The sequence below is a fragment of the Ixodes scapularis genome, unplaced genomic scaffold, assembly GCF_016920785.2.
Source record: "Ixodes scapularis isolate PalLabHiFi unplaced genomic scaffold, ASM1692078v2 ptg001299l_1__unscaffolded, whole genome shotgun sequence".
Lineage (NCBI taxonomy): Eukaryota > Metazoa > Arthropoda > Arachnida > Ixodida > Ixodidae > Ixodes > Ixodes scapularis.
This window is the reverse complement of record NW_024610136.1, coordinates 350,691-367,063: the sequence shown is the minus strand read 5'-3', so window position 1 is coordinate 367,063 and position 16,373 is coordinate 350,691. Positions and strand designations below refer to the sequence as shown.

General features: G+C 45.5%; 1 protein-coding gene and 1 pseudogene across 1 annotated transcript in view; both read right to left on the bottom strand.

Annotated features, from left to right (window-relative positions):
* The window catches only part of LOC121834533 (cholesterol transporter ABCA5-like), a 192,491-nt gene that overhangs the window by 34,915 nt on the left and 141,203 nt on the right, over positions 1 to 16,373 (bottom strand). The window contains exons 19-21 of the mRNA XM_042288236.1: positions 14,264 to 14,406; positions 10,930 to 11,202; positions 6,874 to 7,158 (exon numbers count right to left, since the gene is read on the bottom strand). Coding sequence (XP_042144170.1) covers positions 6,874 to 7,158; positions 10,930 to 11,202; positions 14,264 to 14,406 — 701 coding nt within the window. The remainder of the gene's footprint in view (positions 1 to 6,873; positions 7,159 to 10,929; positions 11,203 to 14,263; positions 14,407 to 16,373) is intronic.
* Positions 1,029 to 2,228, bottom strand: LOC121834534 (annotated as a pseudogene).

The following is a 16,373-nucleotide window of genomic DNA, read 5'->3' as shown; positions in this document are numbered from 1 at the left end:
ATATGTCATCAACGACCGAATATATATATTCGAAGAAACCTAAACTATCTAAAGAAAAAAACATGTTTTCTTTTGAATCAATTCAAGGCGACCGAATGCCTTCTTGCAAAATCATACTATGTACCACTGCGTCAAGCCGCATGTCACTGACTAGCTCCTAATCACGTTCAGAATAGTCGGTCTTGAAAAGGGCACTGAAGTGGATTTCGTTCTTCACCTACGCAAAGTAGGCGTCCTATGCATCTACACTCTAAAGGCTCTGTTATACTCCGACGTAACGCGTGCGAGCGTGCGAGCGCGTGGCGTAACCGACGCGACCGGCGGCGTTCGACGCAGCCTGACCGCCTCGACGCCAAAATGAAGCATGCAGTATCCCGCGCCGGCGACGCCGGACCAGGATGCATCACGCGCTGGCTCCCGGCAGCCCTCGCGAGGGAAGCGCGGCGAATACGAGCAATAGACCTTTTCACCCAACGTTACTAGATACCTTCAGTTATCAAACTCCCCCGGCGGCGGCCGTCGATGCGTGGCCCATTTTCGTTTCCGCTAGCCAGATGGCGCGGCGGCCACCGTTAGCCCGGTGCCCTGCGCTTCGTAGCGCGACGCGCTGGGTGTTTGTGCAGCAAATGAAATTAGTTACGAAAACGTTAGGGCGCAAACGAGCTGGTGAAGGTTTAACATAATTTTAGACAAACCCCCCGAGACTGGGGAAAAGACGAAGGCCAAAACAACACAGTCTCAACTCTGTGTGACACTCGGTGTGTTGTGTTGTCCTTGATCTTTTCCCCAATCTCGGGGGTTTGTCTAAAATTAGGGCAATCTTTGCCTTGGAATTGTGTCATGCAATGCGCCTCCGATTTTTGCAGTCATTAGGGACCTCTTCAGACGTTGGGCAGAGGCTCTAAATGAGCGGAATGAACAGGAAAAAGCAGCAGCGGCGAAGCTGCCCGGAAAGTATCACCGCCACTCTTTGCGTACTCGTTACTGAAAACGAAAAATAAGCAAAGCAAAGAAACTTTATCCTCTCGGTGGCGCGAAAAGCACTTAGTGCGAGACACAAAGACGCACACACAATGCAATTCTTGAACGCGGTTTCATGATAGACGAGCTTTTTTGCTGGCGATGGCGACTCTCTCGAGAATTGCAGGCGACGGTTGATATCCCTCGCGTAAAAATGCATCCGCGTGACAAAAAAAAAAAAGAAAATACAACATTTGGCACATGAACGTGGGCTTGTGCTGACCACAACCCAGCCGCGTTACATTGCACTTATCCAGCTTGTCCAGAACCTTCCAAAACAAGTCCCCACAGAGACCTTCCTCATCACGAGAGAGTCAAACTGATGGGGTGCCTCAGGCTGCCTTCCTTGAAGCTCCGATATATGGTCAAGTATGCGTCAGAACCGACGACAGGAGCTGCTGAACTAATGTCATGCAGGCACAACTGGCACTCTGTGCGCTTGCTCATTTTGTGTACAACATACCCAGATAGGTAATACGCAACACTGTCGTCTGGTGAACCTCTAAAGTAGCTGTGCTCATCATTCATTTGGTCAGGAGTAACACATGGAAATGTCATTTTCAGTAGCCTAGCCTGAATCTCATTGCTCAAGCTAGCTCTGTTTGATCGACGAGCCTCTCCAGCGGTCTTCAATGTGTCCTCCACACGAACAAGTACAACATTCGGCTCGCCTTGAACTGCTGCAATCGACCGCTCACCTTGTTCTTTTCGGCGCCTGCTTTTTGCCGGGGACAGTCTGCGAGTAGGGGCTTTGCGCTTCCGTGTCGGTTTAAAAAGATACTTAGGACGATTCGGGAACAGGCTAGGCATGGCGTCGTGCTTCAGTGCCTATTTGTCGCACGGTATAGCTACCACATCACCACAAACGTTGTGCTCGAAGACCTTCAAGATGTCATTATCGTGGAAGTGAAGGTCGCAAACGGAAGACGAGCTCGAAAGCTTTTTGTCCAGCCTTGGTGCTGCGCGCTTCCAGAGTTCAAGGCGGTCAGCGTCGCTGGCTGGGAGGCCTGAAAAAATGTCTCTTCTCTTCCGCAAATCGCATAGAATCGTCCCCGCTTTTACACCGCTGCACGAGAGCGTGGCATGCTTCATGCAGCTGCAGCACGATGCACAAACACAACACACGCGGCTACGAGCAGAAACGTAACCAAACGGAAACACCGCCGCCGCACACTACCCGCAACGTGTTTCACGTGTTGCTATGCCGGGTCGGCCGTGGGGTTTGGCGCCTGCCGGGCGAACTCCGTCGCGCGCGCCCCAAGCGGAGCGCAACAGATAGGCGTCAGGCGGAGCTCCGCAGTTTGAGAACTGAAGAGTATCTAGTAACGTTGTTTTCACCCTCCACCGCATGGGCGCTGCCATCTTGGAATCACGTGATGCGGCCGCCATTAGGTTGCTTCAACTTGTCGCTCCGCTCTCCCGTCCGCGCCTTGGCGGATGCGTTGAATTCGTGTTTTTCGTCGCGTTTCACCGCGTCTCTTGCCTTACTTCGTAAAGTGTCGTCCGATACTTATACTTACCATGCAATTGCATTACATCATTATGCGCGCAACTTCTGTAGTTGATTTTGTAACACGTTTTGAATATTTTTTACTGTCGGCGTGCGGGATACCTGTGAAAAGGTTTTATAGGAACAGGAATCAGCGTTAGCACTTGCGCACATTGAATACATATATGACTGGAAGAGAACCTCGAGGTTTCAAATACCAATAACTTATGAGAACTGAGGTTTGGTTACTAATAAGGGTGGAACATTTGCAATAGGAAGCCCAATGTTATTATATATGAGTGCGCATTGGTGTCAAGGAACAAAACAAAAACACTCAGCGAAATTAGCCACGTGTTTTTCCTGAAAACATGGTGATTTGTAGTTCCAACAGATCGAAAACAGTTTCTTTTGATTACACTAGGGAACTAGTGGACAAGGCGCGGGAACAAACATTTTGTTTGAATTATTTTTATGCTAGAAATAATGGTACCTTAACATTAGGCAACTTGTTTGTTTGCAATATCACACCTATATCTGTTTTACGTTCTTAATCGCGTGTGTGATATAAGCGTTCGCTTTATTGCTTTATTTATGAATTCCACGGAATTGTATATCCTGCTTGGTCCCATGTCCATATTCTTTCAGCTGCTTAAGCCATTTTTTATTATAACCATGCAGTTTCAATTAATTTATTTCAACGCAAATATTTGAACACCCCGCGCAAAAGACTGCCACAGAGAGCTTAATAGTGCCTATGACTCATAAAATGTGAAGCCGAAAAGAATCCTTCTACGTGAAAATCACCCGAGTGCAGCCGGTTGTCGTCTTCGAATAGGGAGTTACTTTCAGTAGATGGCGACGTCAAAATGTGCAAAGCGCATAGTTTTAAACCAGTGAACAGCTCTCTACACAGGTCCATTTGGTGGCGCCTGGCGTTCGACTTCAGCCTAACTTATTGGAGATAATTTCTTTTGCGCTCTTCGATTTCATTCGGCAAATTTTACGGAAGGTGAATATCAGACTTTATTTGAAGTCTGGCATTCACTTATCTTACCATTCTCATACCTTGAGAACGCCGTAAGCAAATGTCCATATAACACAAAGTTTATTTCATAAGGTCAATATTTTGAAATGCTGTAAATGAGTACTTTAGTCAAAGAAATTTTCTAGTCAGCTTAGGCTGGTCTATCAAAATATTTCTCGAGCACTTAATTTCTTTAAATAAAGCAGGCCGAGACAATATCACTTTTTTATATTATCTACGTGATTATATTAAACTTTCCTAGTTATTATAAAAGACGTTTCCAGTCTCGCAGTTAGAAAAGTTTGGTGCACGGAAACCAAACATCGAACAGTAAACTTGTGAGTTCACCTGTTCTTGGTGATTCAGCACATTGTTAATCATTTTGTCGACCTGCTTTTTCACTAAGCACTCATGCAATATAGTCTGTTGCAATAAAAGATGATAAGCTCAATATCTGACATGAGCGCGAGCTATCTACTTCCGTACCGCTCGGTGCACGCATAGCCAAAGCACGGCGGCAGGCAACGAGCGCACGCTGCCAAAGGAGCTTGTCCTGCTCTTTATTTTTTTTTTTCTTCTTGAAATTAGTGTCCGCAGGTACGGCCGTGGACAATGGTACTTTTACCTGTGCATCAGCGCAGTTGTTTCACCGCCGAACCTGGCCGAAATTAACGATGGACGGAATCAGACGCACATAGTGTTAGTAACAAAAGGTCACAATTTAGGCTCGAAACCACTTCGTGTTTGGCCAAGTGGCTCAATACTATTGTTTCATTCGCTGTGGGCTACTAAAAAAAAATCATATCGCAAAATAAATCGAAAGTGGCATGAAACAGCATCACAATAGCGTGTACGTTGAAACCGAAACCGACCAAATTGAAGCAACCTAATGGCGCCGAATGCGCCAGCGCCCTCTACCCGCCGGTCAGGCAACTACTGAAATGAAAAGGTCTATAGCAGACGACGGGAGCATCACTCCGTGTGGCGTCATGTTTGAAGAATCGGACTCGGTCGTCGAGAAGCTCATCGAAGGAATTCGTCCTCACCCGTGTGTCTACAACACGAGGAAGTTTGAGTACCGTAGACCGTGCGCTTGTCAAAGATGTACCGTATATACATTGACCGCCTACGCTTGCGGCGCAGGCAGTGCGGTGCAGCAACAGTGCAAGCGCGAGTTTTCGTCGTGCAAGGTACGTCCACGCCATCGCTCGAACTTGGCGCTCAAGAAGCGTGAGAATTCTCGTCTGCTATTCGAAACGAAAAGAAACCGGAATTGGCGCACTCTCGCAGGAAACGTGCCCTCGTAGTCATAATCTGCGCATGCGCCGCGCCGGCGGCCCACCGACACGCGCCGCGGGAGCCGCCAGGGCCGCCGGTGTATAAAGAGACTGAATTTTTGAAGCACGCGACGTGACTGACGTGACGTAGCCGACTTTGGCTAGCGTTCGCTTGCGCGCGCGTTTCGTTGGAGTATAACAGAGCCTTAAGAAATGCCTGCGCGCCTGCTTACCCGCAAAACGCTCAAAGAGCCAATCATTGCGATCTAGGAAATCAGCTGAGCGAATGATGAGGTGGAACATCTGCTTAGACCTCAAAATTAAGCCTGCGCTGTGGCATTGCGCAATGCAAAGCGTCATGCTTGCACTGCGCAATGCCACAGTGCAGACTTAAAGGGCCCATGAAACGAATTTTGGGTTAAGATGAATGATATTAAATTGGAACTTTACTAATCGCATATCGTTTAGTTGGCCAAAAGAAAGAGGCTAGAAAGTCAAAAGCCAGCTTTTCGGTACGAACATTTGAAAATATAGCGGACTATTTTGTACCTTCTTGCCTTCGAAAGCTCTCCGCCTTTTCACTATGATACATCCGCTGTTCCAAAAGCGCGTCACCGGCGCCAAACTGACGTCAGCAAAGCCCAGCTCGTGCATTGGACACGAGAACCGCGTCACTCGGACGTATGCGCTCGTCAACAATCAATCCGTCGACGAATATTCGGATTCGCGTTCGTGGCCAATGAGTGCCCAGACGGAGCTTATCGTCACTGGGGAATGACAAGTTCTATGGTGTGCATAAAAAGCACGGTGGAAGTTAGGAGTCATCGCACCGGTGCAGAAGGAATGTCACGACCACGTGATTTCACAATCCGCATTTGAGTTGAGGATTAAAGCTAAGGAGGAAGAAGTAGGAAAATCGTTTCATGAGACCTTTAATTTTGAGGTCTAAACAGATGTTCCGCCTCCTCATTCGCTCAGCTGATTTTCTATATCGCAATGATTGGCTTTTTGAGCGTGTTACGGCTAAGCAGGCGCGCAGGCATTTCTTAGGTGTAAAATAACGATCATCCGTGACTTTTTCCCTGCTAAAAAGCGGCCAGACATCGCGACGCGCCCCTTTTCTGAGATGTGTCCCAGAAAAGGGGCTCCAGCCCCTTTTTCTGGGACAGCCTGGCTATAATCCAAAAAAGGGACTACCTACAGCCAAATCACGCGAGATTCCCATTTGGAGTTTCCTATGATGCTTAGGGTGCTCAAGTTGAGTTTGGAGCATAAAGAAAACGATCTCAAAAGTCGCTTTAGCCCCCCTTCCGACAGAGTCGCCAGATCTGTTAAGGCATATCGCCCGAGGATTGCGCATCTTTTCAGTGATTCGTCGCGTATTTCTGTTTTCCTAATGATTCTCCGGTGACGTTTTCGGTTGCAGCCCTCAGTCGGCAAAATTGGCGTTTCAACAAACGACGTTCAACTCCGACTCCATTGTGCAAACGAATACATAGCGACCGGCTGTGCTCGAATGAAAAAAGTCAGTCCACCACTAACATCGGACACTGTTTCCCTTTATCGAAATTTCCCTACGCTGTACGAATAGAAACAGCGGGAGAGGAGGAGAGTGCGCGGGACGCCAGAGTGCTGTCCCCGTGCGCTTTATCTCACGCTCTCCCTCTGTCTGTATCCGTATCGGGCAGGAGATCGAACTATAGAGGGCGCTTTATCAAGATTGTTGTCCACACAACCCGGTGTTTACCAACACAGGAAAAAAAAAATCGAACATCGCCTAGCACGGTCTGGCCACGAGCGCTTCGCTTTGACCAGTGCTTCGGACGCACGAGGGGAGGCCTTCGAATCGTTATCTTCGATTTCTCTGATCTACAACAAAAAGAAAATTCGGTTTGTTGCCCACACGGCTGAGGCATGCTGCTAGAGGCGTGACTGTTCCATCTCCTCCCCAAGAGGGTCATCGTTTGGTGATGCGCGCTTTCCGAGGCCACATGTTCGTGTCCGTCCGCAATGCTCGAAGTCACCAAGACCGACCAGATTGCCAGGGCCCTGGGTCCCCATACCAGCAAGCTGAGGAAGGGCAGCACTCCCTCGGCGGTCTCGTGCTTGTTGAAGAGGTGGGTGAGGACGTAGCAGACGAGCAGAGACGCCGGCACGTAGAGCAGGAACAGGATTACGATGGCCAGGACGGCCACGGGCTCGGTGAAGAGGGGCACGCCCATGACCACCAGGGCCACCACCGTGAGTATCATGGACAGCAGGTAGAGGATGGCGTGACTCAGCAGAACCGTGAACCAGTAGCCCGAGAAGAGCAGCCCGGACACGCGCAACTGGTTCTTCACCTTGTTCTAAGAGATCGAAGAGAACCGACAAACTATTTCACGTAGACCATTGTAACGGTTACGGCCAGATGCTGTTTTTTGAGGCGGTTTCGTGAATATTCCGGCCGGTTTTTGAGCTACCGATTCCGATCCAAGCTCCGCCGGTGTCATGTATCGATTATAAAAGAGTAAAGGCGCAGGAGAGTTGGCGTAGATAGAGACTAGATAAAGAAACTTGAACCAACCAAAGTAGAAGAAAGAATGTCATCCTTTACCTGTTTTTTCTAGTTTGGTTGCTTCAAGTTTCTCCACCTACCTAGTCTCAGATGAATCTTCTCTTAGAAGCCAGTGCTATTCGCAGCATTCTACGTCACAATAAATAAATGTACGAAGTCGAGTTTTGAGTTTTAGGCACTGTAATTCACAACAAAGGAGCGGTTAAAACCTCCACAAAGCTTACAAATTAAAGACACAAATTTGCGATGAGGTACGATAAGCAGTTAAAGGGGCACTGACACATCAAAATCATATTTCTTTTTATTATCCGAAACGATTGAAAACGATGCCGGGACATTACCCTCAAAATTTGAGATTTGGGAATTCAGTATTCGTGAAGTAAAAAAACAATTTCCAAATACCGAATTCGAAGTTCCCGCGCGATCGGCGCCGGTGCCTTGACGTCAAAAATTGAGGAGACCTGAGAGTCCACTTTCCTGTCACCACTCCCTGCTGTTGCCATGGCGACCCAAAGCGAGGAGGATAGGAGCGAGCGCCGGCTAACGCCGGCGTTGCGGCGGACCGGTTTTGAGCGGTGTCGCCTGTTTTCCGTTGGAGGATACAAATCCAGGAGACGGCACCACAACGAACTCCCGATTTTTGGTATTTCAAAAAGAAGGGCCGTAGTGCGTTCGCAATTGCGTTAAAAAACATGTTTTAAGATTGCCGTAATTAAATGTTATAGAGATGTCGCCTACAAAGCTTCTAAATTTCCTGATTTTTGACGTCACCGATCAAAAGAAGCGAGGAGGCGAGAGGCGGGAAAATCAAACGCCTAAAATAAAGAGGCGCGCGCGCGCGCGGGATAATTTTTCTTCGCGATGCGGTTTTTTTTGCGTGTCTATGACTACAACTTGCATCGTTTTAGACAATAAAAATAAATACGACCTTTGGGGTGTCAGACTTCCTTTTTATGTCAGAGTAAAAAAAAATTGTTGTTAGCCCCTGGGACGTTATATATTAACTGAAACAATGGACTTGGCAAAGTAGTCTGACTCTGCTCCTGTTGTGTGTTGTGCCAAATCAGGTTCCCTAACGGTATCGATCGATAAGACATACACGGCGAGCAAGTGAGTACCCTCCTTCTGCTGCGGTAAAATGATGTCATGGAGCCGAGCTCTAAAAAAGTGAGCAGGCAGACCTTTTGTTCTTTAAAGATTTCAGACACGGTTGCTACAATGCATCTTGAAGGTTGTCGTGTAATGGCAACACACGATATCATTGGAGGGCGGACGTGTTATGTTGTCAGATGCAGCAATCGTGGCGGTTAATCGCAGACCTTTCGGTAAAAACTATGAGCGAACGCAAGTGTCGCTGTCCTCGCGGCATCACTACTCCTGGTTACTGAAGTACACGTGGACTGTCAAGATGTGACAATTCTGCAGCAGAACAGGCGTCTGCCACAAACAGAATCTCTGCTGTGCCTCCACCAGGATCGCGGCAGGTCACAACATGACACAAGTGAGACATCGTGGGTAAGAAACCGGGGGACCACAAACGAGAAAGCTTTAAACAGACCAGGCGGAGTCGCGCTCCAGGCACTATAGAGAGGTTTCACGTGAAGTACATTCGAATCAAAATCACGTCGGACGACATATTGATGAACCTCCGTCCTATGTTTCAGTATGCGTTGAGGCAGTGTTTCACACCTTGCTCGAGTTCTGTTTTGTCATGATCGACGGCGCCTGCTAGAGCAGTAGGGGACATGAAACAGCGTCGGCTAGTACTCGAGTTTCCTAGATACCAGTATCTATGTCAATCCATCGGCGACCAAAGAGTTCCAGTAGATGCTGCCGAGGCGACTTTGAAATGGGCATTTAAAAAAATCGAAGTGTGGATTTATGCGGGCCAAATACGTTCCCATCCGGGCCTACTGAGTTCTGTCGTTCAGGGAGCGACTCCCCATGTTCGTGAATTTTAACGAGAGCAAAAGCGACGCCAATAACTATGCAAAAAAACACTCGAGAAAGTGGCGGACTCCGTTCGTCAACATAACGGAAGGCGGCTTAGCGGAAGTGAAAGAGCATTTGTGAAGCCACTCTATATAATCTTAACCTTGTTCCCCAGAGGCTCCAGTTAAATTAAAATTCCGCATATCTTTTCTGGGACAAGTAAAATGTTTATGTGAAGTGGAGATTGTAAGATGAACAGCAGTGCCCTTCGCTTCATTTTTTTTTCTTTATCTCAAACACATAGGTCCTCCTCGGGTTGTCGTTCCACTTAAATGCCATTCAACTTACCCGGCTGTACTTACTCGCCAATTTTCTCCATTTAAAAAGTCCAGAAAGTGCGTTCTTACATTTATTCCTTTGTATAAATAATTATCTGAAACTCTGTTCTGTATACGTAAACTAGGAAATATGAGGCCCACATTTTCTTCTAGTTCATCGAAACTTGTTTCGCAAAACAGTTCCAGATATAACCGGATCTAGGTGGAACGGTATTAACCCTTTGATGCACGGTGCATTTTATAATAACATTTCAAGTTACAACTTTGCGCGTAACTTTTTTTAAATCGCGAAAATAAACTTTAAACATTTTTCAGTCAATTGGTGACCTTTTTATGTTTAAATATGGTGGTACAATTGCGAAACCACTGTACCGCACCGGATAAAGGCTAGTTGCAAAAAAATTACATTTAAGAACTTACTTTTTTGTAGCGAAATAATTTACAAATGTCATATAATAACGTGATCTGACAGCACAAGTATATTTAAAGATTTAAAACAGAGCGGACTGTTGTCGATCGTGCGGAGCGAAATTTTCGTCGAAGTTTTCTGAGCTCTCCGACATTGAAAGTTCCGCACCACCTGCTTCTGTATATTTTTCTCATTACTGCTTTATTGCCCAGGCTCCTTGTCTCGGGGTATTTTTTCAACTACGATGTCAGAGGTTTTCTGTAGCAAAAGAAGACTTTGATTGCATTTTCATCATATAGGCACAACTATCCAAGCTATGACAGCCACACAGGTTTTGTACAAAAAACTATGTTTACCTTATGGGCAAGAAATACAGGTGAGTCACCCGATTTTACGTGTTTATAGGTACTTTTTTAAAATTATTTCGAATTTTGAAATTTATAGGCGCGATACAATGGTTTCAATAATGCCCCACCCCAATTTTTCGCCAATCGACAGCTTATGAATGAGATGGCCATAAATAAAAGTGCTTTACTTCCTCTTCGGAGCTTTTAGACAAATGTGCACATACATTTTTCTTTTTTATTTAGGAAACATGTTTTATAACTTCAAAGCGCTTATCATAACATGTTGAAAGCGCGTGCTCAAAAGCCTACTTCCAGCGAACTAGAGTGTATCATTGGGGCAAAAACTTAAATATTCTGATTTTCGTCCCAGAGAGGGCGTTATCAATCTGCAAAGTGCGCTGGTTTCAGATTGATACCACAGTCCGTTGCACTCCTAGACCACATTGTTTTGGTGGTAACATTTTGACACAACCATACACCAAAGGGCTAAGAGTGTAGTTTTCCGAAGAGAAAGGCAGAAACTCGAAGAGACTGGCCTGCCTGTCCTCGACCACTTCGACGGTGATGAGCGACGGCATGTAGGCGATCACCACACTCATCATCATCGTCCAGGTGTAGAGTTGCAGGTCGAAAACCGTATCGACTCCCCTCTGGGGCCACGGGTAGGACGACAGCTGCACGCGGCGACGGCTCAGCGCGTCCGCCGACTTCTCGGAGACCGCGAACAGCGTGTTGAAGGTGAGCGACTGCAGGATGGGCAGCGTGTGCACGTACGAGTCGTTGATGAGCATCACCAGCGGGTTCAGGTACTGTGCACCGCCCACGCGGTCCGGAAAAAAAAAAAAGAAAACACAACACAGATGGTAAGTTGAATTTTCGTTGTGCTTCCTGGCATTATGATCACAATCGCGAGACTGTAACTTTTTTTTTTTTTTTTGACAGACTGTCATGAAAGGAGATAGCTGGAGCAACTAAGTACGCTGCGATTAAGACCCAGCTCAGTAGCGCCACTCATGTTGCTGCGTAGAGCAGCGTTCCACCAGTTAACCACCGCAAGAAATTGGTCGCTCATCACCGTCGAAGTATGGACAATATTTTACTCTTGTAAAATATTGTCCATACTACGGTTATCTATATAACTACAACTTGCCTTCATTTGTGTAGGATCTACGGTCGTCCTAAGTTACCTTCCCATACGATGTCCCTAGCAGGCTGCTACATGGTCAGTACACCTAGGACGCCGATAGAATGTGCGCGGCCAATTGCCTACACGGGGCTTCTATAGGACGAATGTTAGGAAGGCTATGCTCCTTCTTCACGCATGTCACCATAAAACGTAGCTAGAACTTAAATAGTTTCTTTTATTTTAAGGAATCACTGACTTTTCTCTTTTGCTGACCTGCCTAATAAGATCGTTTGGTCTCCTGCCTGTTAAGCCATCTTGCACCAGAGCAAAACATTGCCGCCTGAGACGTCTGACAACACCTATATTGTAAACGACCCGATTCAAGTGGCACGTAAATGAGCGTCACGTGATGAAGACAGGCAAATTACAGACGTAAAACAAGCAGACAATGAAAAGAAAAATGGCGCTACTTTTCGTTTTCCAGTAAATCTAAAGACAACCAAATCCGCAAATGAGTGCTATCTCGCGGAGTTCTCGACTGATCCTGATGATTCTGCCAACGTTCGCAAGGTCATCAAATGAGTCTTAGCAGTAATTAAACGCGGCTTATGTTTCCGACCTTAGTTTTCAACATACGTTTCACCTTATGAAAAGAAAACGTTAAACTTCGGAACACCGTTCACTTTTTTTTTTTTTAAGTATAGTCATATAGCGCAAGTCACAAACATGTTTGGTTCGCGGAAATGTGCAAGGTATGAGTAAAAGAATCAGTTGTTGTTTTTTATGACTGACACCGCTGCTGACTTATATTTTCTAATGAGTAATAGGCCCTTTTCAAAAGTCCATCAAGCAACATTGGCGGTTGCCATTTCTTAAGAACGAAGCGTCTGATTGGTTTCGAGTTTCGCCGAACGCTTACGTAGTACTCGTTTTCGACGCCAGCTGAGCCGACTTCACTCCGAACATTGACGGTGCCCTTGTTTCCAATAGATGCTCAGAGCATAGAGTTATTATAATGTACGCTAGAGGTTCAAGTAGCGCTAGTGTCTATGCGACTTCCGGGAGGCAAATTGAAGCAGACAGCAACCAGTCTACTTTTGTGGTGCTCCCGTGCATTCCTTTGGGGAAACGCGCGTGCCTTTTGTCTCTTCAACGGACATTAACTCAAATAACTGTCGTTATTTGGGTCGTACCGAATAGTATGTACCTTTATGAAGATTGTAAAGGTGTAATTGTTTAAGTAACTACACGTTTCTTTACCACTGGACGATGTCAAACTGCGCTATATTTCAGGTCCAAACCTCTGTTCCATGGCTGGTATGTAAAAACTAGCAACGAGTCTAAGCAAAATAAAAATCGAAAGGAATGTGGCGTGTGTTCAAGATTCGCTAGCATTCCAGTGGTACTTATTTATTGTTAGTATGCCCGTCCTGACACTATATAAAAATGACTCCATCCTGCATCTTTACGAGCGGGACAAAAATACATTCGAAACGTAAAGAATGAAGTACGTGGGCCATGAAAGGTGTGCCTTTTTATTATTTCCTATGTCAGGTAGCTCTTATCGGGCACCTGTTTTCTGGCGTCTCCCTATTTTCAAATATTTCGTGCCTGCGAGTGATGTTTTGGACGCAGAACAAGCAACTTCGCACATATTCATGAGCAGAAAGTATAAAGCAGAACTTATGTTTTTTTTTTTTTATTTTGACCGTCTGCATGCCCAAGGAGTTACTTATCCAGTTTTACTGCGTAGCTCTTGCAGTCTCTCTTGGTTTTCCACATGTCGTTCGTTCGTTTGGCACGTATAGACGCTTTGCAGCAGCTGTGCATGGGCGCCGCCATAACCGACCTTCAGTTTTTGTTTCCATTTATTTTGACCGATTCTCTCCATCATTACCACAGCAGGACAGGCTATTGTCATCTTGGATCCAACTGTGTCCTTCTCCCCAGAATTGGCCATTCCGGAGGCTCGGAAAAGTCCGCTTCAGTGGCTTGGTTTCTCGGTATGCGAGGAGAAGGTCAGTAATGGCGGCTGTGATCTGGCGCGCGTGCAAAGCGTCTATATTCTCCATGCTGGAAAGCGCCGGCGCTGTGTTCGCGCTAACAGTGTCCCACTGTGCACATAAATGCATGTACGAAGCCGTTTTAGCATCATTTTTATGCCACAAATTTAAAGTAAAAATGCCATAACTGAATAATTGTTCCTTCTCCGAGACGGAGCAATATTCAATGGACGTACGAATTATTCGTGATATTTGCTCTTCTAATTGAGAGCAAGGATAAAATGCACAAAATGTAAGGGCGCAAACGAGCTGGTGTACGTTGCACATGGTTGAAAAAACACCGAGACTGCAGGTAAACGACACAACACTAAAAAGTCTCTTTTTAGTGTTGTGTCGTTTATCCGCAGTCTCGGGGTTTTTTCAGCCATATAAAATGCACTCGCTCTTTTCCATAGAAATACATTACCGGAAGTCAATTTCCGACTGGTTTCTGTCTGCTTCAATTTGCCACAGCACACTAGCGCCAGATGAACCTCTAGCGTGCATTATAATAACTCTACGGCTCAGAGTATGTGACCAAAACAGTGGCGGACGGCCAATGGTGCGCAATTGTGTAAAGGTCGATTATGTAGATGAAACTAACCCCCCGTTCGCTCCCAATCTTTCAGAGAATCTAGAGGCATTGATTGCTGTCGGACCAAGCGTGTCCAAGAAATATCCAGACGCTGCGAGATTGTCTACCTTGTTTTCGGCCCCAAGGTTGTCTGGAATCTGCGCGTAGTAACTTCCAGGAGGAATATTTTCGAGAAGAGGGCTGCCATTGTTCCACCGTACGGTCATGTTGAGCGTTTCCATGGCCTTCTCATAGATTTCGATTAGACTATCTGGAAAGAAGAAGAAAACCCATCAGAGCTAATCAATCGATTTGTATGGCTTGTAGTGTCTCCGTATGCCGCAAGCTTTGCTACGCAAGATAAGCTTGCATCGCTTCTGGCTTTGCCTTGGAGGAGGAGGGATACCATATTGATTTAAGATAACTATAACACAGCAATTTGTTTTTCAATTAAAGCTTCCTTCTTGAAGATGAGAAAAATATATTAAATCCTTACTATGTCTTTGTTATTTAAATTCCTAAAAATGCATCTCTAAAAAGCAGTGTTGGGAAGTACTTCAAGTTTGTTGTACTCAATGTACTACTTCCAGTAAGTTTAGAAAACTTGTACTCTACTGGAAGAAGTACATTATCTAAGCCCGTACTTGTACTTAAATCATTTTTTGTACATTCCGAGGAAAGTACGACTGCTGACTTTAAACGACATGTTCCAAGTTTGGTCATGCTACATTTGTATCACAATGATGCTTTCTCAACAATTATAAATGCCTTATAAGTTGATTGTAATAAATAGTTCGTCGGCAAGAGTAAAACAACTACATTGTGGCCACTTGACATTATTCAATATTCAGCGCCATTTCAGAAAATAACTTACGCAACCCGATTACGCCAGGGATAATGCATACTAGATTTTAAAAAAAGAACACTGTATAGGGGAATGAAAGGTCATCATGAAATATTATGATAGAAAGTGATTGTAATTTACTTGGAATGTACATTGTATTCATAGTGCATTACTTGAAGTATATTGCGCCCTGTCTACTTACTATTTACTTGAAGTGCATAACCACTCATTTACTTTGTACTTCAAGTACTTTTATAAGTACTTTACCAAAAATTGCTAAAAAGTGATTCGTCTAAGACGTAAACGTTGTAGCCCACGTTACGTGTTGAAGCCCCAAATCAGCAACAGAAAACCTTCAGCGGTAGAATAGCAACAGTGAGAAGTTTAGTCTGCACGGCACCAACATTATCTTTAGGAGAGAGGTCACTCCACAACTCAGTATTTACGAGGTCTAATAAAAAATTCCGAGACTGATTTTCTAGCGTAAAAAGAACAGGCAGCACAGTGAGGCGCGCGCAGCAGCCGACGGCAGGGACCCTCCTACGTCACTATGCCAAAGGGCGTCGCTCTGTGAAGATGATTCGGAATTGCGCTAGACGAGTTTGTTTGACCACGTGCGCGAGCATAATGGTGATCTGTTCATAGACTGCAAACCAGAGTGAGAATTACGCCAAACTTGGCAAATCTAAAACAGAGACCATTTAAATGATTTAGAATGCCTATGTCAAAACGAAGTGAGGTGTGCGGGGCGTTTGGAGTGGCACACGCGCACCAAAACTGGCAAAACGTCACTGAAGTCAAGGAGAGGTCGGATAAGGTTGCCCTACCGCGACCTTATCCGAGGAGCGGGTGCAACTTCAAACACGTCGCAAAATTCACTGCTTTTTGACCCAAGCCTGCTGAATCATTTCAAAGGTTTGTTTTATATTTGCCAAGTTTGATTTAGAATCGATGTTCGCCCTCGCTCTGGCTTGCAGTCTATGGTAAATCGCCATTGTGTCCCTGCACGTGGTCAGAAAAACTTGCGTAACGCAGCTCCAAATGTTCACACAGCGACGCGCTTTAATACAACGAGACACGAAGGCTCCTTCCTTCGACTGGTATGCGCGCATAATTTTGCTGCCCTCTCTTTTTACACCACAAAATCAGTCTCGGAACTTTTTTATCATACATGGTACATATTCCTTAGGCCCAAAGTAGCTCATGTACATGCTCATGCTCATGTAATCTGATGTCGTAGTTTCTTCGCATTTCTTTGCGACAGGCATGAAAATGTACCTTGGGTTATCTCTCCGAATAAGCATTTTATTCCATCGCAGTAGCTATTAAAAAAGCTTTTTACATCTCAAAAAAAAAAAAAAAAAAAAAACGACGATTGCTTGCTTGCGTTAACA